Raw genomic sequence first — 27,956 nt, forward strand, 5'->3', positions numbered from 1 at the left:
GCACTGAGGCCTGAGGGGTCTTCAAGTTGGTTCTGAATTTCTTGGACGAGTTTCGGAGATGACAGAACTGATGAGCTGGGTTGTCAAGCTCAGGTGCAGAGAACGAGACAGGACTGTGATACTATATTACTGCTGGCCATCGCGGCGGCATATGCCCGGGGTTGCGAGTCCTACTGTCAACCGGCAAGATGTCGTAGTCTCGAACCACTGTCATAGAAGGCTGCAGCGGCAGACGAGGCCTCCTCGTTCCCCTGGACCTTGAGAAGGAGGAGAATCTGGGCTCGGATACGAGGTCGGATACGAGAAGATACAAGCATGTGGCCAAACGAGAGCTGGCATCGGAATTCAGCTGCAGAGCAAGAGAACGACTCGTTACTAAGCGCTGGCTCTCCTGGCGCGAATTGCCTTTTCAGTCAAATCTACCAAACCACGAGCGTTTAACGCCACGCGTCCTCTCACTGAGTGCGAGGGGCGCGGCGCGGGCCTCCGATGGACGGTCCAGTTCGTGGCGGTGCGCGCGGTAGTGGTGGATGCACGGGAACACACGCGTACCACAGAACTCGGCATAATATACATAGCAGAGTGTCATGGTACAAGGTGTTTCGAACGGACGGGAGGCTGCGAGCGGCCGTGATGTCACTAGTAGCAGTACACGAAAGACGTATGAGAAGTAAGGTTGGAACCGTGATATGACAACGATGCATGTAACAGAATAAGGAATAATTACGCGACCCGGAGAGGAGAGAATGGATGCGGGCTAGAGCACGAAGAACGGACGCGGGCTCCGGCGAGCGGCTCGAGCGGCGGAACAGGCCCAACATGACGGACAGCGTTCACGTCCTCGATACCGTGCTGCTACGGGGCCGCACCGCGGGGCGACCAGTCTCTTCGAAAGTTCCGTCGTGAAGCGAGGTTCGCTTTCCCGACTTCGCGGCACTGTCCTTCACCGGCTGGTTTGACACGTACTTGGGAGCGAGTTGGTCGGCCTGCTTGTCTTGCGCTGGCCAGTAGTCGGCGGCGTTCTTGCTGAGAGCAGTGAATAAGATCTTGGCCACGTTATCGTGCACTTCAAGCTTCTTTGCCGTCTTCTCGAGAGCGGCCAAGTCCTCGCTCTGATCAGGCAGATCGACCCCGGGAGTTCCGAGGAAGTTCAGATCGTCGGTGTCCAGTCCGGAACTCGCAACCCATTCCTCAATCATCTCTAGCTCCAGCTCCGGCCTTTCCTTGGACCTGAGGAAGGGTACTTTCTGGTGCTCGTATAGGGCCTTGAAGAGCGGAAGTAGATCGTTCAGTAGGTGATCAATGGGGTGCCGATCACCCTCCTGGATCACCGGCTGGGGAGGTGCGCAATCTGTCGGTGCTGACCGGCATTGTGGGGTTGGTGTACCTGAGCGAGAAGTCGTGGGGGAATGGGACACATCTGACTCCGAATCGGAATCGGTGGCACCTGGGAGTACCGAGGGGAGAATTGCAGGAAGTGACGGCTGGGGAGCTTTCAGGAATACAATTCGAGCGTTGTTTGGTGCAATCAGTTCACCCGATGCAAAGACCAGTCTCTTGAGGAGACTAGCGGCGTACTCCTTGTGCTCTTGGTCGACCGGCACCCCTTCGTCGAAGTACTTGTACATAAATGCGCCCACGTCGGCACAGTTGTGAGGGATCCATCGCATGGAGCAGTACAGCAAGACGTGAAAGAGCGACTCTAACTCGTCTGGAATGTCGATTTCTTTCGTCGGCTTGCATAGGGCATTGATTGACATGAATTGCCATGTTCCCTGGTAGTCGGTGTCAGCGGTCGATCTATGCTGGCTATCAGTTTCCACTCACAGTCCGATCCGGATGGCGAGCTTCCGTGTAGTTCACATCGCTGCGTTTAGAATGTTCCCAGTCGGTCAGGAGTCCGTAGCAGCCGTAGGCATTCTTTCCTGGTGCGGGTATGATGAGGATGTTTCCGACGCTGATGTCTCGATGGATTGTGTGTGCCTTCGTGTAGGCGTGCATGTGTGCTAGAACAATCGTCAGCGACAGCAAATGTAGTGGGAGAAGATCGACGGACCGAGTAGAGCGTGCAATATCACCCAGACCAGCTGTTTTCCGTTCTTGAACATATTCAGGGGTTTGCCAACCTCCTTGACAACAAGGCGATAGTGACGGTAGTTCTTCAAGGAGCACTCCTTCTCAGCGCCGTGCACCTCCTTCCAGATGTCGCACGTCATGACCGTCTCCTTGCCGATATCTCCGTGACAAAGCATCGTGGGAATGTGGCCCACTCTCTTGCTGTTGAGGTACGTGAGGATCGCACCTTCCTGCTCTGAGCGTGGATGCACAACTCTCCACCAGTCTTTCAGATACACGAGGGGATGCGCGGGATCGGTGTAGTCAAGAGCGACGTAGCCGCGCGTGCCGCGGCCCACCACATCTGGGGCTGCGAAAGTGGGTTTCGCGACGAGGTACTCGTGCGGTGCCTGTTTCGGATCCCCGCCCGAGACCGTCAGCTTCCACCATGGCCAGGTGTCGACGAGTGACTTGGCGAAGAGCTCCCGTGCGTGGTCGCCAGCAATGACTGTGGTGGACTGAACCATGGCGTGGTACTCCGCGCTTCCCCGGAGGACGCGGGTGGCAGAGGTATCGTGGCCCCGGACGTCTGGAGTCGCCGCGTGAGAGAGGCGCCAGAGGAGCAGCGCAAGCTTCGCGGGCTCGGCCACGAAGTCGAACCTGTCCGAGTAGACGCAGCCGGAGCGGTCCCACCTCGCCATGCGCGCGTACCTGCCGAAGATAGCCAAAGTGTAGTAGTGAGTGCGCTGTTGGCGCTGGAATACGATATCCGCGTGCTCTACTATCTGGTCAAGGAACGTCCGCGCGGTAATCCTTTCCGAGGACGACGGACTGGAGGTGCCTGAGTCGAAAGCAGGATTGTGCACCCCGTCGCATAGAGGTGGGGTTTCGGCAGATGGGTCATCCTCGAACGGGTCTAGTCCCTCTTCATTGCTACATGCGAGGTAAATCTCGATGGTCGACCAATCGCTGCGCTTCCCGAGGGCGGCGGCTGAGCTTCTTGAATACATTTCGATCTCAATGGTCCGAGGCTGCGGGTTTCTTTCAGTAACAAGGACGAGCTGACAGTCGTCTCCAGCAACGTGGTTGTTCAGTGATACCACCTTGAAGATTGTTAGACGCAGGGATGGCCGACATTTATGATGACTTACCAGACGCTGGAAGAAATCCATCTCTAGCTTGGCGGGAACCGGGTCAAAGATGTGTCTGAAAAAGACGGTATCTGGCTCGTCCGCAACCGGCGGAATGAGTCTTCCCATCATGTCATCATACGACAGCTTAACCATATTGTCCGTCATCGTCTGACCGAGTTCGCGTTTCTTGAGAGTATCTCCTCAGCGGATCTGCAATGCGTAGAGCGTATTTGTGAGTAGAGACCTGCGGTTCTGAAGGGCGACGGGAATGTCAATCGTGCTGGTAAAGGTGTAGTGAGGAAAGCGTCACTGACCGACGGATATGCCGCGATTTAGCCACTACAGCTGGACAATAAAGTGATGAACGACACGCAGTATTCCAGAGTATGACTTGGGTCCTACGACGGCCGTGGGTAGAGCAGTGGCTTGAAGTTGTGGCTAACGGTCCAGCTGAGCTGTTCACGGTACGGTATTCAGAGAGAACTACTCGTTAGGCGCTGGCGCTCGTGGCTGGTATTGCCTTTTCGGTCAAATCTACCAAACCACCGGCGTCTAACGCCGCGCGTTCTCTGGTCATCTACTACTACCCCGACTTCCAGGCGATCGCTCTCGCTTCCGTAGAAGACCAGCGGCATTGTACCTCACGGCCGGCAGCGTAAGTAAATTTTTATTGACTATACCTTCGGCGCCACCAGTTCCTTGCTTTTTTTCCGGCGCCCCATCTGCGCCCACGACGTGCTCCTCATACACGATAACACCCCCTAGTCACACGAGGCTGAGTACACGCTCAATGGAAACGGTACACGCGCGCGCGCTGCTCTATGTGCCCTTCTCGACGTCAAATCTACGCGTGGGAAGCTGGGCCTGTCGCGATTCAATGGGACTCGGATACAGGTACGTAGTACTGCAGATTAGAGGATGAATTGTGTATGGAATGGCATATTTGAGGTGTCTTCAAGTTCGACGATGAGATCAAGTTATAAAGTGTATAATGACAATATCATTATGGTCGAGCAAAGCTGAAATTATAGATTGAGGATGGGAGACTATGAAGCAAGCAATGAAAGACGTACGGACAGTGGACAGTGGACGCGGGAACACGGCGGAAAGGTTCGAGAACGCACAAAACGCCTTATTGCATGATCCTGCCAGCGTACGGCGAAGTAAGTATACGTACCGGCTACTCAAACCCCGACCACTCCAGCTTCCTATCAATACGATCCACCTCCGGCCACGCCTTCTTGACCAACGTATCCACCAGGAGCGCCACCATCGCATTGTGCGATTCCAGCTTCGCGCGGACTTCCCGCATTCTTTCCCACCGCGCCGCCGCCTCCGCATCCTCTCTCGCCTGAATCGCGTCGTAATCGATGGTGCACTTGGGCTCAGGCTCAGGCTCGGGTTCTGCCACGACCAGCGCCAAGCCTAGCGCCACTTGCTTTGCCCTCAGCCGTTTCTTTCTAGCCTCAAGCCGAGCCAAGGTCTCCATGATCTCGAGTACGTCTGGGGGAGTCGGCAGTGTCATATCGCGGGATTCTGCGACGGGCCTTGGGTTTGGTTTGGGAGTGTAGTGGGCGCAGAACCAGCAGAGGAGCTCGTCGACGATGTTGTTGAGCGGATGCATGACACGCCGGGGCTGCGAAAACACCTCGTCAGTATTGGAAGGCGGAGGTACTTGTGGTGTCTCCACTGTCGATGTCGGGTGGTTTGATGCCTTGGGGCACAGGAACGTCAGTGCGCCCCGAGGAGACGACGCTCTGTCAGCTTCGCAGATGTAGGCCGTGACGCGGATTACGCCGCTCCCCATGGCATACGTCTTCGCGTCGGGACTCATGTGTTGTCCGCTCCGATGAGGAATAGAATCCTCGAAGAAGTCGTGCAGAAGGCGGGATATCGCCGAGTCAGAGCAGTTGTGGGGAAGGAGTCGGATGGCGATGTAGAGGATGACGTGGAGGAACGACTCGAGCTCGTCCTGGACGGACGGCTTTGAGTAGCTGTTGAGCATATGCAAGGATAAGAATTCCCATTTTCCCTAAAAACGATGTAAGATGTCAGTAAAAGCAGTAGGAGCACAGAAAGCGCGACACACTATGCGGAAGGGTAGGTGATCGCGACCCTCCGCTTCTTGTGGCGGCTCGCGATGATCAGCCTCTTGCCAACCGCCTTGAGTGACTTCCATGACGGTGTGAGCTATGAGCGGATGGGCACCGTGTGGATGTAGTCGATGGTGATGGGAGGACGGGACGGCGGCGTTGTGGCTGCGCCTTGGTTTTGTGTGGGCTCGCGGATGTGGCTAAGCATTTGTGCTCCGCATTGTGCTCCGGAGCGCGGCTGAGTATGGCTTACAGCTGATGGTACAACATTACATATCTGCTCAGTTCGCGGCTACTGAATCCGTTCGGAAAGCGCAAGTTTGAACCGGCGTGTCTTCAGTGACTCGTCCGAGGAAAACATAGTTAACTTCGATCGCGTGGGGAGGGATATAATGGTCCCATATGGGCGCCGTGCGACATAGCAGAGTCCGCTTGTTCAGAGGAAACACTACGAGCGCGGAGAGATAGAAGTAGAGCCATGGAGTGATCGAGATCGCCGTCAAACTGTGAGTATAAGGTGGATGCATGCACTAGTCAGCGATCTGAGATGCTTACCACTAACATGCAACGCGCTCGTCGGAGCGCTATGCTTTCCAGAGGCGACATCCGGCCTTATCGAGCGCCTTCTTGATTTTCGATTCCCTCCGGTTCGGTGCGAGAGCAAGGCACGTCGGCACGTTCTCCGGCTGTTCGACCCAGAGGTGATGCGGAACGGGTGGGTCGCTGGCGGCGAGGAGGTTCGCGAGACGTTCGATACTCGGTTGGTCAGTCGTCTATCCAGGCGGCGCGAAGCATCAGTTTCCTGTGTTTCGGAGATGAGTGTTGTTTTACCTGTAGCACCACCTATGGTAAAGACGTGTCAGCGCAGTCCCAAACAGAGATCATGCACATAAGCACACCCACCTTACGCATGTTTTTGAGATCTTCTAGGTAGGCCTGGGTCTCAGGGCGCTCGCGAGTCTCGTGTAGCACCTGATTTACAAATATGATCGATTAAACAGCTGCTCAGCATATGTCTGCACTAACATATGCTTACGGCAGAAGTAGCGTGGGCGACTTGGGCTATGAGTGGACCGACACCCCATCCCTCAGCCTGCGTGCAAGGTAGTGCCGTGTGTCGATGAGGAAGTTCCAAACGGATCGCGTCAGTCAAAATGAGATAATTAAGTATGTATGGCCAGCTTGATCGCATGCAAACATGCAAAAGGAAGCGACGCACATCAAAGAGGTCGCGTCTGACGATGATCTGCATAACAAGCGGCTGCTCTGTGGGCTTCGGCGCCGGTGCCGTCTCTCCGTTTTCTACAGACTCCGGCATGTCTTGCGTCCGCGTTGTGAATCCGAGGCCGAGCGTTACGGTGCGTAAAGGATCCCACCGGTCCAGATGGAGAGGGCCGATTTTCGCCCGTCGGTTGTTCCACGGTGTCGCACAAGACTGAGACGGCCGTAGTCTCGCGCTCCGACTCAGGATATTCGTGTTCGCTATCTCGTATGTGTAAATATGATGGACTAGGTGGAGAATTGCCGCGGTGTGTGGTAGAATTGAAACGAGGGCAAGCAGGGGGAAGCGTCGAGGAGGAAGTCGTTAGGCGCCGGTCTTACTGCACTCCGAATTACCTGTTTTGTCGAAGCTACCAAACTACGGGCGTCTAAAGTCGCCCCTAAGAGCAAAAAGATGTAAGTAGTAGGAATGAAATTGATGAGAGTTGTGCTATGTGGACCATATGTGAACACATAAAGCGTTGAGTTGTACAATAGCGCGTAGTTTAAGTACAGTATGCAGGGACATCGTGATGAAAGTTGAAGTCGGCGTCACACCATGCGAAGTCGAGGGGAACTTGATGCGGGGAGGCCTCGTAGAGTGGCGGCGTACGCGTCTACATGCTCCATGATGGTCTTCCTTGGAGGCGCTCGCTCGCCGAAAAACCAGGTGACCATCCAGACGAGACCAAGGAACACGAATCCCACCAAGACGAACCACAACATGGCCACCAGGGCAGCCCAGGGCGCGTCCCACATGTCGAAAAAGCCGTGCGATTGTACAAGCTGTACGCGGTCATCCATCTGGCGTGACACACAAACAGTCAGCTTACGCAGACGTCGGGTATGGAATGCTCGACGTACAGTGAGCGGGAGTTGACCCGCCGCGTCGGCACAAAACAGGAGGGCTGATGCCACCGATCTACGGTGGCGTGCCGCCCGAGAGTTCGCGCGGAATCGACGGGCGAGGGTGTTGCTTCTGTGGGAGCTCGATTTAGAGCCCAAGGATGGAGTCGCCGGATCCGCGCAGAAGTAGGAGTATGTCGCAACCTCGAGGAGGGATACGACGAGCAGAGTGGCAGAGATCTGTGGTCCTAAGACGTATGCGCCGGCGAGCATCACAATATCGCGGACGTTTTCGAAGAAGCGCTTGATGTTTTGGCGAGCGACCTCTGCCTCGATGATGAGTTCCACGCAGAGCCGTTCTCGGAGCGCGCGGTCGGTATCGGGCTCCCCTACACGATCGGTCAGCGCTCATATTGTGTAGTAGCGAAAGACAAAGAATGGCTCACATTCCCAGCTACGGACTTCGGCATCCAAGTCGGGGGGAAGCGCAAGTGTTTTGACACGGGGGGACATGACAATAAGAGGATGAAGCGGGTGGGTGGTCGAGTGCAGGCGAAGACAATAGAGAGAGGTGGTTGCGGTTTGGACAAGGACTCACGGACATATTTATAAGAGAGAGGGTTCAAGATGGTCAAAGCTGGACCATGCGCCCTGCACGTCCGCTTGGATACCGCAAGATCACGAAGGCGGAGGGGACGCTTGGGCCACGGCGCGAGATTACGTATGCTGTGCTTACCAGAGACTTCTGTAAACCATGCGCCTCGCCTAAGACACCGTAGAAGGGGAATATGCAGCGCCTCGAGTAGCTTGGGTACCGCCATGGCGCCAAACGCGGGGGTGTCGTGGCGATCTTCTGTATGGGTACCAGTGGGACGCACCAGTGGAGCGTCTCTCGAGCGAGCGAATGCATTTCCGACTCCTTCGCGTACATCTCCCGAGTGAGAAAGCCGGCCAGAGCGAGGGTGTTGTTGACAGATGCATGTAGTATAATTGTCGACGCCGTCGACACATCCGAGTTCTCGCGACGAAAAAGTGAGCGTCGACGCCTGTTGAAACGTTGACTCCGCTAAGCCACTCATTTGTTTACTGACGCTTCTTCGCAAATTTCGGGCTCATCGCGCCGGGCTCGCGTGCCCGTGCTATCACCTGCTATCACTCTCGTGTGCCCAGCTACGTTACTCACACGGTCGCGCAGATCTAACCGACCGCGTGCGCAACTCAGAGTCCACAACTCGCTCCTTGAAAGCGAGGCTGAATCTTTCTTTTCAGTACCTATCCCTAAAAGTTATACACCCAGGTAGCTATGTGTGCAATATGTCATCGCTCAATCCTCCACATGCTGAGACTCTCGTTTATCCGCTTAGCTCGCGCGAGTCGGCTCTAGCCTTAAGCTTGATTCAAGTTCACTCCCATGGGTCAACCGTACCAGGTGTATTTGATCGCGCGCATCCGCCCTGCGCACGGCAAGCCCGCATATCGATGCATAACCGGCTTCCACATCCAGTGGTGCTATGGCGCATACCCCCTCTTTTCCCTCTACCGATTTCTCCGCCTCCTGAGCCAGTCGGAGAATGCGGCAGTAGTACGTGCAGAGCTGCGTGAGATGGACGCAAAATACGGACGCAAGGGCGATGTCGACAACCCGATGCCCGACTTCCCCTGTCCCTACACCCTCTCACTGCTAGCAACAGCTTGCACGGCCAATCTTGATGCAAGCCTCGGATGTCAACAGTACTCCGGCTACACTTTCCGAGATGATATGTTCTCAGCGGATATACAATCATGCTGGCATTGCGGTAATTAAAGCTTCATGTCGTTCTACACTGGCACACCGTTGATCATTGCCACGTACCCCATCTAGACAATGGATCAGGCCTCTCTATCGTCGACGTCACCGACCCTCTGCACCCATCCTACTGCATTCTGCCCATTTTGAAGACACGCCCGATGTCTGCATATGAATATCTACATGAGTACTACGAATCAGCGGCAGGCAAGCACACACTCGCTGTCCACTACGTAATGTCCACCTAACGTTCGTGCAGATACCGATGAGGAGGACGAGATTCACATGTTTCTCGCCATGATCACATACCTATCCGGCATCCCACTCCTCTCGGCAGACATTCTGAGGGAGGTGTGGCCGGAAGACAGGTTTGACCGGCGGTGGCCTGTACAGGACGTCGTAGTGGTGCCGCACGATCATGCACGCTCATTGTCCGACCCTGATTACACGTTGAGGGTCTGGGAAACAGCAGTGCAGCGCTTGCTCACCCTCCCCCCGTCGGACGTCCTGCCCTTCCCTTCGGACGACGACGAGCCTCGACAGCAGAACTCGGACACAGCATATCTCAAGCTCAACTCATGTCTACTCCGACAACCGTCGGTGTTCAACTTTCGGTTCGTCTCCAAACCTCTATCGTTGTACGATCTGCAGCCCCTCTTCGCACTTCTGCCCAAGCTCGGCAGGGGCGGTGCGTCCTACAAGGAGTTAACCGCCCTCATACACGCAAGGGACGACATTAGAAACACCTGGAGAAAGCTCTCCTCGTTTCCCGACAACCATCTGGACTCGCTCGTGAAGCTGATGATCTTGAGTGGGGAGCCATTCGCAGACCTCTCTGGATATGACCTGTCTGTCGCCCAGATTACACGCTTCGTCACTCAATGCCCAGACCTGGACTCGCTCGACATCTCGCAAAACCCGCACGTCGTCCTCAGCGACATCCCCACCCTCCTCGCCGCAGCCCCGCACCTGCGCCGGCTGAACGTGTACGGCTGCAGCGGGATCGACGGTGATGCGCTGCTCGACCTGGTGCGCACGCAGCCGTCGCTCTTCCGCACTGTCGAAGCCATCGTCCACCCCGCCTTCCTCACGCTCGACAAGCCACCAAACTACCCGGTCGCGATCACTTTCATGTGCGCCTGCGCGCTCCAAAACACGCGCTGCGGGGTGGGCTTCAGCTTCCCGCTCTTCACGCCAACGCAGGTGGTCCAGGCGCTGTGCCACCTGCTCCCGTTCGCGTCTCGTACGGACGAGACTTACTACGTGACGGGGAACACGGGCGCGGAGCACGCTGGCGACGCGCGGCGCCGGTGGATGTTCCCGAAACGCGGCACAGCTTACACCATCTCGGGTCTCTTCTTTGAATCGCTGGACTCGCCTATGGCGGCGTACGCCGCGTTCAGCGGTGGCTCGCAGCGGCCGGGTGCGTCCTGGTCCGACCGCGCGGTCGTCAGCGTGCCGCTGCGCTCGAAGCCCTCTGTTGCCCCCGGCCCCGAGGGCAGCTGGGCGTTCTACCTCGGCTCGAGACGACCGTCGAAGGCGGACACCACCGACGTACCGTGGGCGTTCATACGCTATGCAGCGGGCGTCGACGCAGGAGAGGGCCTCGCGGCGCTGAGCCTCGACGGCAAGCTGGACGACACCGCAAGGTTGGCGGGGGAGGTGAAACGGGGAGGCAAGGTCTACGACCTCCGTGGGTTTCTGCGCTGCATGGAGGAAGAGGGGCGGCCCATGCCGCCGCTAGAGGTCGTGGCGGAGGTGGAGACTCTGCTGTCTGTGTGGCACAAGTTTGACGGTGAGATCAGGTGCCCGCTATGTGGCGAGAAGGAGCGCTGGAAACAACCCTTTGCTTGGAGGTAACGCCACGGAGTCGGTTCCGAGATATGATGGAGTTCGGCTTTAGCCGCCGGTGGTTTGGTAGCTTCGACGAAAAAAGGCAACTCGAAGATGGCGTCCGTTGAACGATTTCCTTCTCGCCGTCGACCAACACCAATATTCAGACTGTACATATTGCGACTATTCCAGCCAATGGTCTTGTCATAAGAGACGGCTAAGACAATACATGGTGGCCACTGCAGACGAACGACGTACGCACCAAGATCGTCCACCCCCGCTGACTCGACTCACGCCACCGCACCCGACGCACAACACAAGATCCATCACCCCTCCCAGGCCCAACAAACGCACTCAACGTACCACACACTTCGAACCTAAAAAAACTATGTCGACATCTTAGTCACGGACATTGGATAACGCATGCCAGTGTGCCGCACAGGCACCGCGTAGTACTCACGCCTCTACTTCGAATCCACACTTAGTACAATCGTGCCACAGTCTAACTCAGACATCCGCGATTCCGCGTGATCTATCGCGTGCGCAGGAACCACATTATCATCTCCTTATCTCTTTGTGCACTCGCACGCAGTGCGTCTAATCTCCGCGACGCGCCAGGAAATGTCAACTGCCCTCCTAGCCGCTTACCATGTCGCCTTTTCCAGGATCTCCAGACAAAACCAGGGACTCATTGTGAGTAATCTGTGCATATCCTTCTATCCGCAAGCATTTCACTACTTGACATTCTTGTTAGACTCCAGAAGCTTGCGCTGAAGCCGTGGGTTCGAGATAAGGCGCCCCGCTTGATCCTGCGGAACGCGAAGATCGTAGACCCTGCCGAGGGCACCCTCCTGACAGGTCTCCACGATGTAGTCGCTGAAGACGGGTTAATCATTTCTATGTGCCCGAGCATTGCGGAACATGGGGCGAAGCTAGACATTGCGGACGCAAACCCCAAGGATCCCAAGCCCTTCATTGTCAACCTCTCCGGCAATTATCTATGCCCGTGAGTGGTCAGCCTGTACTACGATGCTCCCTTACTTATAGTAGTTCTGACCTGACTCTGTGCGTCTAGTGGCTTGATCGACTGCCATGTACATGTCACTGCCGTGCCGGGGGTCAAGACTATGTCAGAACTCGTCCAAACATCTGAAGAGCTGATCCATCTCCGGACGACGTATGTTTTGCGGGGTAAGCGCAAATCCCGCTACGGCGCTGGAAGGATGTTGACATGGCCTACTTTCAGAGATGCTCCTGCGCGGCTTTACGACAGTCAGAGACACGGGTACGTAGACATTCCCGTTTGAAGGCTAGTTCTCAGTGTGATGTTCCAGGCGGCGCGAGCAAATCTCTCGCTGGCGCAATTTCGGAGGGCCTCATAGCGGGTCCGCGCCTCTTCCAGTGCGGCAAAGCCCTTTCACAAACAGGTGCGCGTGCTCTGAGACTCAGGTAGCATACCATTAAGCGCGACCCGATAGGCGGACATGCCGACTTTGGCCCTGCTAATTCGAGCACTGGATGCTGCGGAGGTCATACTCAGTCTCTCGGACGCACGTGCGACGGCGTCCCTCAGGTTTTGAAGGCTACGCGAGAGGAGCTCAAGGGCGGCGCGGACTTCATCAAGGTTATGTGTGGCGGCGGCGTCGCTTCACCCACGGTGGAATCTCCCGTAGCTCTGACTCAGAGTTATGCTGACATGCGCTTTATCAGGATGCAATTGAGACAGTGCAATTCACGGCTGAAGAGATAAGAGCCATTACGACGACGTGCACGCAAATGGGAAACAAACACAGTACGAAACCCTCGGCGCGACACGTCCGCCGTCGTCAAAGCTGACGAGATCGCAGCGACCGCTCACGCATATACCGATGCCTCCGTCTTACATGCAATCGAGAACGGTGTTCGTGGCATCGAGCATGGTAATCTGATTAGTGCCACTACGGCAAAGCTGTGAGTCATTCTATGCATGTCCCTCCTCATTGAAGTTGCTTATGATCACTTCGCACTACAGTATGGCGGAGAAAGGTGTTTTCCTTACCCCCACGCTCGCCTGTTACGGGATTATGGTTCGACCCCCGTTCGAAGAATTCCTCCCGCCCGAGGGCAAGGTCAAGAATGCGCAGGTCATGGAGCGCGGCCTAGACGCGCTGAAGGTCGCGGACGAGGCGGGGGTGACTATATGCTAGTACGTCTACACCTTATTATCTGCTGGATGTGTTTTTGAGCATATATTGCTTCGCGGTGCAGCGGTTCGGACTTGTTGACGTCCATGCATGCGCTGCAGACGGAAGAGGTGAGCATGCCCTGCCATAAGCTGCTCACCACGATAATTGACTGATCCTTGTGGCAAAATGCGGTCCGGATGTACAGTTCACAGTTCGCAGCTCGGTACTTTGCTCGCGCAAGGTCCTGCAGCACGCCACCACAAACGCGGGTACGTCGTATCTCTGATCTCCGCGCTCTCTTCTGCAAGTCCAGCTAACCTCTAATCCGCAGCGCGCATGCTCGGAGATGCCAAGCTCGGGAGAATCGCTGTGGGATGCTACGCCGACCTTCTCGTCCTCGACGCAGACCCGTTGGACGACGTCACCGTGCTCGACTACCCGGAGAAGCATCTGTTCGCCGTGATACAGGGCGGGCGCGTCGTAAGTAGCCGTGTCGATGAGCTGCCCGTGGAAAACCGCTTTTGAAGGGGCGCGGCACAACGAACGAGTGTCTGGACTTCCCCATGGTAGTTAGCGGGAACGCCACAGGTCGCAGGATCAAACGTATGAAGACGTACGGTATAGCGAAGGTCGTGCTACTATAATCAAGGTGTACATTGCGAAATACGATTGATAGTGTGTAGGAGAAGCACATCAAAAAATATGTCGATACCCGGTATGGTGATGGTAAAGCGTTCATATTATAAGGCCAGGGACACTGGCAGCGATTAAACCTTGCGGTAGCGTGCCGTACTGGTGCGAGCTTTTGTATGAAAAGGCCTTGAATTGATCAATGGTATCGAGGATTTTTCCAGCGATACATACCGAGGTCGTGCGGTAGCACAAACTTGAGTGACTTGAGAACGTTGTTAAACTTGAAGCAGAAAGTAAGTGGCGGCACGTCAAGTTCTTGAGTGGCGGTGGCGGTGCAATGGTGTCGATCCTGATTCGGAATGTCTTCTCAGGAATAATTCTGCGACCTTACTCAAATCTTCGGGTTGTCTCCCGTCCTCCACACAAGAGCCTGTTTCACGACTTTGAAAGAGTATTCCAGGACACAGAGTGCTTTTTTCACGCCAAAATTTGCTCTGAATCAAACCCCGTAGTGGTAGCCCGAAAGCTACTGGAACCTGATCTCCGCTACGTCGCGAGCTGGGCCGTAGCGAGCACTTTCATCCGGCTCAAAATCAGACTGTGAGCTCTTTCCTACACAACCTACTCAGTAACTTATTTGACCTTGGCTCGCCGCATGGCTAGATAGGTATCAGGACACGACAGAACCTCCAGTGCAAACGCGTGCCTTGCTAGGCCGTCGATTTTCCCTCATCCGAGAATCAGTAATATCTGGGCAAGAGATACGATTTGTAAGGTGTGTTGCAACTCTCCCGTCCCTTTACCGTGTACAAGCAAATCTAACCACCTAAGTTTCTCGTTGTCCTTGGCAGGTACTTGGGTTGGGTTCCTCCGCCGCAAGACCCTCATCCGCCGCTGCTACGCGCATCCCCCGCATATATCCACTCATTTCAACCGTTACGGTCTCTACGTTGGTCTTTCGGTGTTTTCTAAGAGCATTTATGCTGACAATATGCGGTGACATCACAGTGCGGGGTGTAGGCGGTGCCACATACTCTCGGGGTCCTACCGCGCACGCCTGATTTTTTGTTTCGAGGTCCTCCACGCACCTTGCCTCCGTCTTCCACCTGGACAGACATCGTACGGATTGCTGACCGCCAGCATCCGATTCCTCGAGCTTTTAGACCCTACTCGCGACCTTTCGTTCGCCTGCAGGCAGGTCATCTTTCACGACCGACCTTCACGCGACGCCCCGTGCAATTATCAATCAACACCATCGCAGCAATTCGTGAGTCTTTCTCCTGACGACCCCGTTTCCCACTTCTCATTCTCCCAGAATGAGCAAATCCTCAACCGCTTCTACGCCAAAGACGTCGTCTCAGCTACCGTCAAAGTCTGCTTGGTCCAAGGGCCCGCCAGCAAACACTGCGACAGCGCCGTCTACCCGTCCGCAATCTCCCGCTCCTTCAGCTGCCGCTCCTTCTGCACCACCTACCCACTCTAGACGATCGAGCACGTTGGGACAGGGCGTTGCGTTCAAGGATGGAGTAGGAGCCCGGAACACAGCGACTCCCACAAAATCAGGTACGTCCCACCCACGTCTGTCGGGCGTGGTCCGTGCGATCTCACCCGGGCGCAGGCTCATCAGTGACCTTCGGGTCGATAGACGATGCGGCCGCCCCCATATCCTCCTCCCCCGCGGCGGTGCCGACGATCAAACCTGAGGGGATAAAGTCGTTCGGCTCTGTGCCAGCCTCGACCTCGAACGGAAAAGGCCATTCCCGGACAACGTCGTTCTCGACAGGTACGCCCCCGTCTGTGGCGGCCTCTACCTCTACCACGCCCTCCACCTCTACCGCAGCCTCAGGCTCGGCTTCGACGCCCAAACCTCCAAAATTCGACGTCAGGAGTCTCTTCCAAAAACCGAGCCAAGATGGACCATCAGCGTCGTCGTCATCCGCTGATGTTACCTCTCCTGCGATCCGCTCCGCCCCCCTCCCTCAACCGTCGCTCGGACCCCAAGGGCAACATCCTCCACATCAACCACAGCCACCTCAGATGGGCGGTCCCTATTCGAACTTCAGGCCGCAGCAAAACGGCTCAAACGCGGGTGTTCCCCGCTCGCCCAGCTTCCCCCGCCAGATGCCTAACGGCAACGTCAACGGGCGGCCACCACCCACGCCGAATGGCCCTCCATCAGCAGGCATGCCACAAGCGATGCCCAGTCCCAGAATGGGGCCACCGCATGGCGGGCAGCCACAGCCTGTGCCACATGGCGCGCCTGGTGCACCCGTACCGGTACCGCAGTGGGGGGGATACTACGTGAGTCAAGCTGTCGTTGATAGCAGATTACAACTAACAGACGGTGGACAGTACCCCTATGGGATGCCGATGGACCCGAACTACTACCCGCACACTCCCCAGTGGATGCCGCAGCACATGGCACCGCAGCCACACACACCGCAAGCGCCGCCCGGGTCATTACCCGGCATGCCCATGTCACCGCGCGGCCAACAACCGACACTCCATCCACCTGGGACGCCCACCATGGCACCCACGATCCCGCCCAACGCCCACCCGCCACATCCGACGCCCTCGCCACATATGCACACATCTTCGCTTTCCAGCATCTCCTCCACCCCTTCCACCCCGGCATCATCCACCGCGCCAGGCGGTGGCCTCTCCCGCTTGAACTCGAACGCGAGCTCCTTCACGCCGAAGCGCGTTGTCATCAAATCTGAGTCTGGCCAGGAGGTCGACCTTGAGCGTTTCAAGAAGCAGGCCCCCGCTGTCTCGTCGCCTATCGTACCGAGTTCACCCGCACGGCGACCAGTATCGGTCCGGATAGAGACCGAGGAGGCCAAACGGAAGCGGATAGCCGAGGAAGAGGCGGCTAAGCGGAAAGAGAAGGAGAAGGATGCCGAGGTGAACGCGAAGAAGGCGGCGGAGGAGAAGGCTCGGCGCGACGAGGAGACGCGCAAGTCGGAGGAGGCGGAGGCTCAGAAGAAGCGGGAGGAGGAGGAGCAACGGAAGAAGGTCGAGGAGGAGCGGGCGCGGAAGGAGGCGGAGGAAGAGAAGGAGAGGTTACGCAAGGAGAAGGAGGAGAAGGAGCGACTGGCACTCGAGGCCGAGGAGAAGGCGCGCAAGGAGGAGGAGGAGCGCAAGCTCAGGGAGGAGGAAGAGCGTGCTGCGAAGGAGGCAGAGGAGAAGGCGAAGGCGGCGGCGTCGGCTGCGACAAAGCCCGAACCTTCAGAGGAGGGCGAGGTTTCAGAGTCGTTGGATGCCGCCGACGAGGCTGCCAAAGAAGAGGCCAAGGACAAGGTCTCGGACAAAGCACCCCTCCGCATCGACACCTCCCTCAACAGCGATGGCAAGCGTCGCCCTGGCCGTCTTGATCTATCGTCGACGAAGACCAATGCCATCCCTGCCCCTCTACCTTCGGCCCTGGCCACCGCTCGCATTATTGAGGACATCGGCAGCATTGAGTACCCCGAGGGTATTCTGAGCCCCAAACCGGAGCTCAATATGAATGCCAAGCAGGGCAAGTTCAGGTCCGTTCCGCTTTGGTGACGCTTTGTTCCTCATTGTCTGCGATGCTGATAAATGCGCGTAGGTATGACCGAGACTTCCTCCTCCAGTTCATGGCTGTGTGCAAGGAGAAGCCCGACTCTCTCCCTCCTCTCGACGCCATTGGTCTCGAGCCGACCGACCAGAGCTTCGCTATGCCTCCTCGCGGTGGCTCGCAACACGGCCACAACCGTCGGCCTTCCTCCACTGCCATGCCTCCGCCTTCATCCAACGTGTCTCGTCAGGCCAGCGTCGGCCTCGGCATCTCCGGCTTCCAGAAGAACGTCAACCCTTTCACGATGGGCCAGTTCTCAACTCCGAAGATGTCTAGCGAAGAGCGGTTCGCGGCTTCGAGCCGATCGACGTCTGTGTCTAGTGGTCCGGCTGGCCTGCCTTTCGGGCGCCCCGCGCCCATGGTTCGTTCTTCCAGTCAGGGTGGTCCCAGCAGCAGTGGTCGCACACGGAGTCAGCGTGGTGGCAAACGGGACAAGGACCGTCCCGACGCCGGTCCTTCCAGACAAGGCAACGCCTTTGGCTCGTCCCTTGCCAACTCAATGTCACTGGAGCCGGTTGCTCCGCTGGAGGTCTCGGCGAACCGCTGGACGCCTGGCAGCCTTGTCAAGAAGGGCCCGGTGGCCGACCAGGACTCACCCGAGGTTGTCGACCGCAAAGTCCGGTCACTGCTCAACAAGCTTACCATGGAGCGCTTCGACTCGATCTCGGACCAGATCATCGCGTGGGCGAACAGGTCGGAGAAGGAGCAGGACGGCCGGACACTCATCCAGGTCATTCGGCTCGTGTTCGAGAAGGCGACAGACGAGGCGACGTGGTCGGAGATGTACGCGCGTCTGTGCCGGAAGATGATGGAGCAGATCAGCCCCAACGTCCGCGACGACGGCATCAAGAACGCCGACGGCAAGCCCATCGCGGGTGGCCAGCTCTTCCGCAAGTACCTGCTCAACCGTTGTCAGGAGGACTTCGAACGCGGGTGGGTTGCGAAGGAGGCCACGGCCGCTGCGGCAGCGACGAAGGCCACCGAGGACCAGGCCGCGAAGGCGGCTGCCGATGGCAAAGAGGACGAGGAGAGCGCATTGTACTCAGAGGAGTACTACGCTGCGCAGAAGGCGAAGCGGCAGGGTCTCGGTCTCATCAAGTTCATTGGTGAGCTCTTCAAGCTCCAGATGCTTACGGAGCGCATCATGCACGAGTGTGTGAAGAAGCTGCTGGGCAACGTCGAGAATCCCGAGGAGGAGGAGATCGAGAGTTTGTGCAAGCTCTTGACGACGGTCGGCCAGATCCTCGATACCCCCAAGGCCCGCGCCCACATGGACGTGTACTTCTCGCGCATGAAGGAGCTCTGCAAGAGCCCGAACGTCAACTCGCGTATGCAGTTCATGCTTCAGGTAAATAAATTCCTCGTCGACCTGGCAGGCAATGGAGCTAACAATGTTCTTCCCTCAGGATATCATCGAATTGCGCGAACGCAAGTGGATTCCGCGCAACCTGGCCGCTGCCCCTACCACGATCGCCGCGCTCCGCGAGCAGGTGAGTACCATTTCATTGGGCTGCACTAGCATATGCCGATACCTTGTCCCCAGATCGAGAAGGAGAAGGCTGCATCGGACAAGGACGCCATGAACCGTACTCTGAGCATGTCTCGTGGTGGCTCAAGACGCGGCGGCGACCGCAACGACCACCAGCAGATCGGCCCCGACGGCTGGGCAGTTGCTGGCGGACCTGCTCCCCGCCAGCCGCCCAAGGCCGGTGACCTCTCCAACTTCGGCAAGATCAACAAGTCGACCCCGATGACCTTTGGCCCCAGCTCTGTCTTCCAGAAGGACAAGACAAAGAGCCGGGAGTCCACGCTCTCCCGCCAGGGCTCGACGAACATGTTCTCTATGCTCAGCGCGAACCCCGAGATTGCGGCGGAGGTCACTTCCGCGAAGTCCAGTCGCCCCCCGAGCCGGAAGAGCAGTGTCGACCTCGGTCCTGGTGGTGCTCCGGAGGCGACCCCGCAACGGAAGCGCCTCCAGCTCCTTCCACGCTCAGTTCCTGTCGACGGCAAGGCGGAGTCGACGCCTGCTGGCTCGACCGCCGGGTCAGACGACGAGGGTGCCGAGTCCACGAGCGGGCCCTCCATGTCGGTCGAGGAGGCCAACACGCGGATCTCTGAGGACTTGAAGGAGTTCTTCAGCATCCGCGACCTCAACGAAGCCGACGTGTACTTCACGAAGCTCCCAACAGAGCACCGGCACTTGCTCGTCGACAAGCTCGTCACGAGGGCGGTGGAGTCGAAGGAGGCCGACGCGCAGCTGGTCGCCGACCTCCTCGACCGGGCGCACTCGAAGAACCTGGTCTCACCAGCGTCGTTCGAGGAGGGCTTCAACCCTGTGGCAGAGATCATTGACGACATCGCCATCGACGCGCCGAAGGCCCTGAACCTGTTTGCGATCATGATGAAGGGTGCACACTTGCACGAAGACGAGGAGCGCCGCGCGCGCCTCACGGGCAAGTCCATGGACAGCGACAAGCTCGTCTCTCTTCTGTCGTCATAGACATTCACCGGTACCATATTCCCCCCTCTTCCGCTCCGCTTCCCGTCCCCCGTCCGCTCGCTTACCGTGCATTCCCTGTCTGGCTGTCCTGCGAGTACCTACTGTTGTCTGCTGCACTCACTCTTGGTGTTTTATATTCCGCGCGTCCGCGATGGTGTTTGCATTAGTATGTACCTATTACATCGCACAGTATTGCACGATAATATCCCTTCCTGCCTCTGACACTCCTGTTGCTTGTGTGCGAGCCTGTATGAGTATCTGCGTATCCTTGACTGACACTTGCCCGAGTGCACGATCCAGCACGACGTCTGCCCGGCACCTGGTTAATGGGTGCCAGCCACGCTCAGCGGACAAGGGTGGTAACGCTCATCAGACTAGACGGTGCCCGGTTGCATTTTGTGCAGGTGGCTTTGCTACTTGGAGAGTTCGAGGCGGATCCCGCGAGCAGGAGAAGACAAAGCCGACCCCAAGACTAGACATGTACAGCCGTGCTGAGAATACTTATAACCTTCGCTGAACGAGCTAATCTGCCAGAGACCGACCGTTGAAAGGCGCAGGGAGGGAGTCCGCGGGATAACAGTCTGCCATACCAGTACTAGTAGACTGGCACGTACAGAGACCTGCCGGTCCGCGTGCTCTTCCATAGTGGGTTTGCATAGTCCGGCCGGCTGGAGAAAAATCAGGGGCACACAGGAGGCGTGCTGTACGTGAAATGCCTGAGGTATGTCTCGCCCGCGAACGGCCATGCATAGTATGGCCTCAGGAACACAACAATATTCATCGGGGCATCGGGGAGAGCTGTAGATTAACCGCTGGCGTAGGACTTGGAGCATAAGTACGACTCACCAGCGTTCTAGCACGATTTCACATTCGTGTCTGATACACCGTGTCGAAAAGCCAGTACGCTTCGGGTTCAGTATACCTGTCAGTGAATCGTAGGTGTGTCTAGATAGGCTGCGCACTGGGTCGCCGCTCAGGCTAGTAGGGGTTATAGATTGTAAGGACTGGCCTCGGGCATCCCACTGCCCGTAGAACAGATTCGAAAAATGCTTGCTAGATGGATGGCATGCTCACCCCAAAGGATAATTTGTTCGCATAATTCCGGAGTCTCTTGCGTATGTTAGACATGCGAGAGACGCATGCCTTCGCCGCGCGAGGTGGTGGTATGTATGCACGAAGCAGCGGGCGCCTATATTAAGGTCTGCCAGCGTGTGGGCCAATCGTTGGGACGCCTTTACAGGCACCTTCGCAACGCTCTCTCTGGTATGCAAGGTTCCGCGTCTCCTCACATGAGTTTGTGCATTTTTGTGAACGGTGGGAGGATGATCCGTCGGCCGTTGTCGCGCTCGCCCGACTGCATGTTGGGCGCCTACTATGCGGGGAGGGCGTTCCGGAACGTTCCACGTAGTCCGGGGTAAGCCGATGCCCTTACATAAGATTACGCGTTCAAAAATTTGAGAAATTCGGATTTGCTGTCATCCTTCCTTCTCCCCATCCACCATGTTTGCTGCTGCTCGTTCCCTCCGTCCTGCTGTGTCCCGCTCCGGCAACTATGCGGTGAGAATGACCTGCGCAACGCTGGAGCGTACTAGGCAGTGCTGACGTGCTACGTAGGGTATCCCGCGGTCCATGATTGCCAGGAATATGAACTCCAAGGTCAACGGTCAGTCACACGTCATAACCCTCTACTTGCACTGGCCACCAAGGCTGACGCGTCTATGCAGGCCCCGTTGTCGGTATTGATCTTGGTACGACAAATTCTTGCGTTGCCGTCATGGAGGGCAAGACTGCGCGGGTGATCGAGAACGCCGAGGGTGCCCGGACAACACCGTCGGTCGTCGCGTTCACCAAGCACGGCGAGCGCCTCGTCGGTCTCCCGGCGAAGCGTCAGGCTGTCGTCAACTCTGCCAACACTGTCTTCGCCTTCAAGCGTCTCATTGGACGCAAGTTCAGCGATGCTGAAGTGAAGGACGACGCGAAGCACTGGTAGGTTTCTTGCGCCCACAACAGCTGACATAGCATGCTGAGCCGCGGATTCGTTTCCTATAGGCCGTTCAAGATTGTTCCCAAGTCGGACGGTCGGCCAGCGGTGGAGGTGGAGAACGGCGGTAAGAAGCAGACCTTCGTGAGTATACGTCCACGACATACCAGTAAGGTAACGCTTGCTAACGGAGTCTTGTAGTCTGCGGAGGAGCTCTCGTCGATGGTCCTCGGCAAGATGCGAGAAACTGCTGAGCAGTACCTCGGCAAGAAGGTCAAGTAAGTGCTGATAAGCGCATTTCTCTACGAATTCCTCTCATATTTTCCTCAGCCACGCTGTCGTCACCGTTCCCGCGTACTTCAACGACGCGCAGCGCCAAGCGACCAAAGATGCTGGTACCATTGCTGGTCTCGACGTTCTCCGAGTCATCAACGAGCCCACGGCCGCTGCGTTGGCATACGGTCTTGACCGCGCAGACAACTCCGTCATCGCTGTCTACGATCTGGGCGGTGGAACCTTCGATATCTCCATCCTAGAGATGCAGAAGGGTGTCTTCGAGGTCAAGTCCACGAACGGTGACACTCACCTCGGTGGCGAGGACTTCGACAACGTCCTTGTTCAGCACATCCTCGACGAGTTCAAGAAGGAGAGCGGTCTCACCCTCACCCAAGACGCGGTCGCGCTCCAGCGTATCCGCGAGGCTGCTGAGAAGGCGAAGGTCGAGCTCTCGTCGACCACCCAGACCGAGATCAACTTGCCCTTCATCACTGCCGACGCGTCCGGCCCCAAGCACATCAACATCAAGGTCCTCCGCTCGCAGTTCGAGAGCTTGGTGTCCGCTCTCATCCAGCGCACCATCGACCCGTGCAAGAAGGCGCTCACCGATGCCGGTGTGAAAGCCAGCGAGGTTAACGAGGTCATCCTCGTCGGTGGCATGTCCCGTATGCCCCGCGTCGTTGAGACCGTCAAGTCCGTGTTCGGTCGCGAGCCTAGCAAGGGTGTCAACCCCGACGAGGCTGTCGCCATCGGTGCTGCCATTCAGGGTGGTGTCCTCGCCGGTAACGTCACCGACATCCTCCTCCTCGATGTCACTCCCCTTTCCCTCGGTAAGGTGTAGTCCCTCTCGTTCGTAAGCAATGTCGCTGACCATTTCTATAGGTATCGAGACCCTTGGCGGCATCATGACCAAGCTCATCTCCCGCAACACCACCATCCCGACGAAGAAGACCCAGACCTTCTCGACGGCTGCGGATGGCCAGACCGCCATTGAGGTCAAGATCTACCAGGGAGAGCGTGAGCTCGTCAAGGACAACAAGATGCTCGGCAACTTCAACCTCGTCGGCATCCCTCCGGCGCCCAAGGGTGTCCCCCAGATCGACATCACGTTCGACATCGACGCAGATGGTATCGTCCACGTTACTGCCAAGGACAAGGCGACCAACAAGGACCAGTCGATGACGATCGCATCGTCGTCTGGCCTGAGCGACAAGGACATCGAGCGTATGGTTGAGGAGGCCGAGCAGTACGCCGAGACCGACAAGGAGCGCAAGCAGCTTATCGAGGAGGCGAACAAGGCCGACTCTGTCTGCGCCGACACCGAGAAGGGTGAGCATCTTGGCTTGTGTCGACATCACAATTATCGTGCTAACATGGTGTATGCTAGCGATCAACGAGTTCAAGGAGCAGATCGACGCTGCTGAGAAGGAGAAGGTCGAGAAGCTTGTCACTGAGCTCCGCGAGCTCGCCGTCAAGGGCCAGGCTGGCGACGCCTCCGTCGACGCCGAGAAGATCCGCGAGAAGATCAACGAGACCCAGCAGGCGTCTCTCGGTCTCTTCCAGAAGGTGTACGAGAAGCGCAGCGCTGAGGGCGCGGCGTCCGAGTCGTCCAGCGAGGAGAAGAAGGAGGAGAAGAAGGATTAAGTTCCCACTCTTCTCTCCCTCGTCCGCTCCCCTTCGCATACCGCCTCTCTGTTCCCCCGCATCTTCGCACCACCCCCGCATCGCATCGACCCCCCGCCCGCGCACCTACACCCCTCTCTCGGACCCCCGCAGCATAGACCCACGAGCAAAAGTAATGTTGACGCATTATTGACTTATATCTTACGATCACGTCCCGCACGCTTTATTCATAGTAACTAGTATGGAATACTTCACTCACCCCCCCGCTCACCAGCACATCTTCTGTTTGCTTTGGTAGTATAGTCTCGCTTGCAGCAATGTATTACAGCCTCGCCCATGCGATATGCGTGATCAAAGCCATTCGATCTCATGTTCCGTTACGCCGTGTATTGCAACACGACCATTAATCGTGTTATCGGGTCCAGGGGCGGATACGCTTCAGTCGTTCTAGCCCACCATCTCAGGATGTTCGAGGGGCCTTGGTCAGGAGTGACTAGTATCCATGTCAAAGCTGTCACTAGTATCCATGTCAAAGCTGTCACTAGTATCCATGTCAAAGCTGTCACTAGTATCCATGTCAAAGCTGTCGACATATCCTCGTCCTGCATAAGTGGGCAGACGAGCCGTCCATCAAACTCGCGCCGCCGCTGCAGCAGATCCTCAAGCTCTGCGACGAGTTCCGGAGGCGGTGGGTGCCGTCCCTCTTCTGCCATGCAGCGTAGAAACCCGCGGAGATCGTAGGCTTTGCCTCTCCGTGTGACTTCCTCCAGCATCAACCCTTCGTCCTCTTTGTCCTCCTCGTCCTCCCTGTCGCCGTCGAGGCTCGGTTCAATGGACTTCTGCTCCTCGTCCGGTGCATAGTGTATGAACGCCCATGTCATATGACTGGCCTCCCCAGGCAAAATGTTCTCGACACGGCTCGAGTCGAGGAAAAAGGCCCAGCTGCCCTCGGGGCCGGGAGACACCGCGGGATACTAGGGTGCAGGGGCATACTGATGACGGCGCGGTCAGACCAGGATGCGCCCGCACGCCGCGAGCCACCACTCAAGGCGCCAAACGCCAGCATGGGCGATGAGTCGTGGAGGTTGCCAGGTTGGTTCAGCGATGTGTACTCCGGAAATGGGAACCGCCGCCGCCCGTCTCCTTGGTGCGCTCCGCGCCCACCGTCACATGGTGGCCGTCAACGGAGTTCCACGCGGGCGGGAGCAGGAGGCATAGTGCCTGTAACACCTGGGTGGGAGTGAACAGCGGGATGCTTGCGCCGCTGGTATTCAAGCGGCCAACCCTTTCGGCGTTGGCACATATGTAGGTGAACGCGATTGGGTACTCCGACGGCTTCTCGATTGTGAAAAAGACGGGGTGGATGATCGCTTCAGTGGTGCGAAAGAGTGACGGCTGTTTCCGCAGAAGGCCGAGGAGCTCCTGGCCGTCGATCGCTCTGCAGCCATACACACTTAACCGAAGAAGACACAGGGCCGCAGTGAGGATGGCGGGGATGTCACTCAGAGTGACGTGTGGGTTGTGCGATATGTCGAGTGAGTCCAGGTCAGGGCATTGGCAGAGGAAGTGTATGATTTGGGCAGGAGGGAGGTCATAACCAGAGAGCTCTGCGAAGTGATCTCCGGCCAAGGTAGTCAGCTTCACGAGGCAATCGAGGCGATCGTCCGGAAACGGGGACAATTGTCTCAAAGCGGCACTTATATGCTCTTTTGCGGCCCTGATTGCAGTCAGCTGCTCGTCAGATGCACTGCTCGCGTCCAGGTTGGGCAACAGCGCGAGGAGGGGGATGTAGTAATCCGAGGGCATTGGCACGGTGACGAACTGGAAGTTCAACGCTGCCGGGTGTCGGAACAGATATGTGTTGAGCTTGGAGTACGCCACGTCCGAGTCTGGGAGTCCACTGGGTCCGAACGAAGCGTACCACTGTCGGGGTTGATCGTCGTCCGGATCCGCCAGGAGGCGCTGTACGGCCGTTTCCCATACCCTGAGCGTATATTCAGGGTCGGACAATGAGCGTACGTGGTCGTGCGGGACAACTACATGGTCCTGTTCAGGCCGGGGGTAAAACGTGTCATGCGGCCACACCTCCTTGAGTATATCCGATTTGAGGAGTGGGATGCCAGATATATACGTGATGATTGCGAGAAACGTGTTGATCTGGTAGATGTCATTTACATCTAGAGGGGCATAAGTGAACGACCACGCAAAGCGGTGCATGGGTGCTTGCCTTCCAACTCGTGGCACGTTGATAGGTACTCATACGCAGACAATGGGCACGTAGATGCCATGAAGCAGTAGGCAGGGTTCAGGGGGTCAGATATGTCGATGATGGAGATGGCCTCGCTGGTCACTACGAGGATAAAATAAGCATCAGCGATCAATGACATGCCATATAGGACAAGTAATCATGTTGAGCTTACAGCAGCCCCAGCATGATTCCATATTTGCATCCAAGGCATCAAACCACAAAGTGTGACCGGCGAATTCCGGGCTCCCGAATCTTTCATCGAGGTTGGTCGTCCAAGCCGTCGATAAGAGGGAGAGGCTGTAAGGACAAGGAACCTCGGGCATCCGATAGTTATCGTCCTCGCAATCGCGATCGCGTTCAAACTTCCCGTCCATCTCTCGTAGCTCTGCCCGTACTACCGCTGCATTCTCCGGCCGCCCACGAGTCGCAGGAATCGGTACATGGCAAGCGGAGGGGACATTCCCCAGCACCATTGATGGTGAAAGGCAGCTATGCACCGATATGCAGGTTCGCCGTGTTTAGGACGAACCCGAGCGATGAGATATGCCTCGTGTCGCATACCATGGTTGCTACAAGGGAGAACTGGAGCAAGCTGAGCTCGCTGAGGTGGATGTAAGAGGATTGGGTAGTTGCGGCAGTAGTGCTAATGATTCTGAGTCTGGACGCATCAGCAGCGATATGGCAAATCCCATGATAATCAGCCTGGGAATGCATGCAACGTGGACGTCAAACGCCAAAATTGAAGCAAAATCGCTTACCGATAACTTCGAGGACGTCTCTCGGGCGGGCGGATGTGCTTCTGACTCCTTCACGAGACTACATCGCCCAAGTGAGAAGGTCGGCCAAAACCGCAAAGTTGTAGACAGAGACAGACGGTATAACTGTCAACGCCGTATGCACATCCTCGACCTGCATGAGCGGACTCCACACGAGCTGCCTGTCGAACTCGCGACACGACTGCAGTAGGGCCTCCAGATCCGCTGCGAGTTCCTCTGGTGCTTCCCGCTGTCTCTCCTCCGCCATGGAGCGTTGAGACATGCGGAGGTCGTGCACCTTGCCTCTCCGTTTCAACTCTCGCGCCAAGCCTATGGGGTCCTCGGGCTCGTCGTTCAAGCTTATCCTCGCGAGGCCCTCTGCGTCGACGTCTGGGGCATAGCGTATGAACGCCTACACTATGTCCTCGTGCCTCATCGAGCGCCTCGAGTCAAGGAAGAACGCTCAGCTGCCATCGGGCCCGAGGGACACGGCGGACTATGGGTGCGGCGGCACCCCGACGACGGCGAGGTCAAACCAGGGACGTGCCCGTGCCCTGCGAGCCCCCACCGAATGCGGCGTATGCGAGCATGGGCGACGACATGAAGAGCAGTTGTGCGATGTGTGCAGGGGGACCTTCCATCCACCGCGGCTGCGTGTCCCCAGGTCCCCAGGGTGCTCCGTGCAGTCGACCGTGACGTACATACTGGCTGTCGCGCGAGCGGGAGTGGCAGGTTAGGAGAGCGCCTGGAGGATCCGGGTCGGAGTGAAGAGTGGGAGGCCGACACCGTTCATCTCTTTGGCACAGGCGTACATGAAGGTGAAGGCGATGGGGTAGTTGGGCGGTTTGTTGATTGTGAGAAGGTCGGGGTGGATGATGGCCTCGAGTGAGCGGAACAGGGACGGATGATGGGCCCGCACAAGCACGAGCAGCGTCGGCCGTCGATCGCGCCATATTACTGAGTCTGGAAGCTGCAGATCTAGGTCAGTTCCTATAAGTTCCTCTGGTACATCGTCAGATTAGACTTCCCTGTGGTAGCTAGTTAGTAGCTCCTTGCTGTATATCATAGAAGCTGTTCATGCCACGGCAAGTTGGGAGGAGGAGGCTGCAGCTGCCAAGGCGCTAACTCGGCAGGCCATCGTAAGAAGCGCACAGCCACAGTCGGAACC

The 27,956-nt window shown here is 57.2% G+C and overlaps 10 protein-coding genes across 10 annotated transcripts; 5 read left to right on the forward strand and 5 right to left on the reverse strand.

The window, feature by feature from the left end:
* Window positions 1–833: 833 nt before the first annotated feature.
* On the reverse strand, window positions 834–3,341 carry TRAVEDRAFT_52150 (uncharacterized protein; the record flags this gene model as incomplete). Its single annotated transcript, XM_008044643.1, has 4 exons — window positions 834–1,775; window positions 1,828–2,006; window positions 2,057–3,158; window positions 3,207–3,341. 4 exons carry the CDS (start codon window positions 3,339–3,341, stop codon window positions 834–836), a joined length of 2,358 nt encoding a protein of 785 aa, XP_008042834.1.
* Window positions 3,342–4,119: 778 nt separating this feature from the next.
* Window positions 4,120–5,040, reverse strand: TRAVEDRAFT_60681 (uncharacterized protein). Its single transcript, XM_008045026.1, has 2 exons — window positions 4,262–5,040; window positions 4,120–4,207 (listed from the first exon to the last, which is right to left on the reverse strand). Exon 1 carries the CDS (start codon window positions 5,020–5,022, stop codon window positions 4,369–4,371), a length of 654 nt encoding a protein of 217 aa, XP_008043217.1. The 5' UTR covers window positions 5,023–5,040; the 3' UTR covers window positions 4,120–4,207; window positions 4,262–4,368.
* Window position 5,041: 1 nt separating this feature from the next.
* On the reverse strand, window positions 5,042–6,829 carry TRAVEDRAFT_154329 (peptidyl-tRNA hydrolase II). Its single transcript, XM_008045027.1, has 7 exons — window positions 6,501–6,829; window positions 6,318–6,374; window positions 6,185–6,253; window positions 6,113–6,124; window positions 5,837–6,054; window positions 5,278–5,785; window positions 5,042–5,220 (listed from the first exon to the last, which is right to left on the reverse strand). Exons 1-5 carry the CDS (start codon window positions 6,597–6,599, stop codon window positions 5,866–5,868), a joined length of 426 nt encoding a protein of 141 aa, XP_008043218.1. The 5' UTR covers window positions 6,600–6,829; the 3' UTR covers window positions 5,042–5,220; window positions 5,278–5,785; window positions 5,837–5,865.
* A 144-nt stretch (window positions 6,830–6,973) lies between these two features.
* TRAVEDRAFT_60683 (uncharacterized protein) lies at window positions 6,974–7,345 on the reverse strand (the record flags this gene model as incomplete). Its single annotated transcript, XM_008045028.1, has 1 exon — window positions 6,974–7,345. One exon carries the CDS (start codon window positions 7,343–7,345, stop codon window positions 7,094–7,096), a length of 252 nt encoding a protein of 83 aa, XP_008043219.1. The 3' UTR covers window positions 6,974–7,093.
* A 1,459-nt stretch (window positions 7,346–8,804) lies between these two features.
* TRAVEDRAFT_96045 (uncharacterized protein) lies at window positions 8,805–9,098 on the forward strand (the record flags this gene model as incomplete). The annotated part of the gene is made up of 1 exon (XM_008045029.1): window positions 8,805–9,098. A coding segment is annotated over one exon (294 nt), but the record flags the coding sequence as incomplete, so codon positions are not given.
* Window positions 9,099–9,428: 330 nt separating this feature from the next.
* Window positions 9,429–11,224, forward strand: TRAVEDRAFT_74506 (uncharacterized protein). The gene has a single exon (XM_008045030.1). It carries the CDS (start codon window positions 9,459–9,461, stop codon window positions 11,031–11,033), a length of 1,575 nt encoding a protein of 524 aa, XP_008043221.1. The 5' UTR covers window positions 9,429–9,458; the 3' UTR covers window positions 11,034–11,224.
* A 369-nt stretch (window positions 11,225–11,593) lies between these two features.
* TRAVEDRAFT_173657 (uncharacterized protein) lies at window positions 11,594–13,851 on the forward strand. The gene is made up of 12 exons (XM_008045031.1): window positions 11,594–11,699; window positions 11,761–12,012; window positions 12,082–12,197; window positions 12,253–12,291; window positions 12,341–12,433; window positions 12,485–12,663; window positions 12,717–12,798; window positions 12,854–12,956; window positions 13,018–13,191; window positions 13,254–13,299; window positions 13,377–13,440; window positions 13,503–13,851. The coding sequence occupies exons 1-12, from the start codon at window positions 11,656–11,658 to the stop codon at window positions 13,694–13,696; spliced, it is 1,386 nt and encodes a 461-aa protein (XP_008043222.1). The 5' UTR covers window positions 11,594–11,655; the 3' UTR covers window positions 13,697–13,851.
* Window positions 13,852–14,909: 1,058 nt separating this feature from the next.
* Window positions 14,910–20,203, forward strand: TRAVEDRAFT_173662 (uncharacterized protein). The gene is made up of 7 exons (XM_008045032.1): window positions 14,910–15,071; window positions 15,120–15,367; window positions 15,423–16,105; window positions 16,157–17,334; window positions 17,397–18,753; window positions 18,812–18,895; window positions 18,949–20,203. Exons 2-7 carry the CDS (start codon window positions 15,121–15,123, stop codon window positions 19,903–19,905), a joined length of 4,506 nt encoding a protein of 1,501 aa, XP_008043223.1. The 5' UTR covers window positions 14,910–15,071; window position 15,120; the 3' UTR covers window positions 19,906–20,203.
* A 1,197-nt stretch (window positions 20,204–21,400) lies between these two features.
* Window positions 21,401–23,806, forward strand: TRAVEDRAFT_173663 (heat shock protein; the record flags this gene model as incomplete). Its single annotated transcript, XM_008045033.1, has 8 exons — window positions 21,401–21,462; window positions 21,520–21,568; window positions 21,630–21,891; window positions 21,955–22,030; window positions 22,088–22,164; window positions 22,217–22,992; window positions 23,045–23,491; window positions 23,550–23,806. The coding sequence occupies exons 1-8, from the start codon at window positions 21,406–21,408 to the stop codon at window positions 23,804–23,806; spliced, it is 2,001 nt and encodes a 666-aa protein (XP_008043224.1). The 5' UTR covers window positions 21,401–21,405.
* A 462-nt stretch (window positions 23,807–24,268) lies between these two features.
* Window positions 24,269–26,002, reverse strand: TRAVEDRAFT_23518 (uncharacterized protein; the record flags this gene model as incomplete). Its single annotated transcript, XM_008044402.1, has 4 exons — window positions 24,269–24,326; window positions 24,377–24,759; window positions 24,950–25,747; window positions 25,805–26,002. The coding sequence occupies 4 exons, from the start codon at window positions 26,000–26,002 to the stop codon at window positions 24,269–24,271; spliced, it is 1,437 nt and encodes a 478-aa protein (XP_008042593.1).
* Between the last annotated feature and the right edge of the window lie 1,954 nt (window positions 26,003–27,956).

This window comes from Trametes versicolor (genome assembly GCF_000271585.1).
Source record: "Trametes versicolor FP-101664 SS1 unplaced genomic scaffold TRAVEscaffold_11, whole genome shotgun sequence".
In the NCBI taxonomy this organism is placed as follows: domain Eukaryota; kingdom Fungi; phylum Basidiomycota; class Agaricomycetes; order Polyporales; family Polyporaceae; genus Trametes; species Trametes versicolor.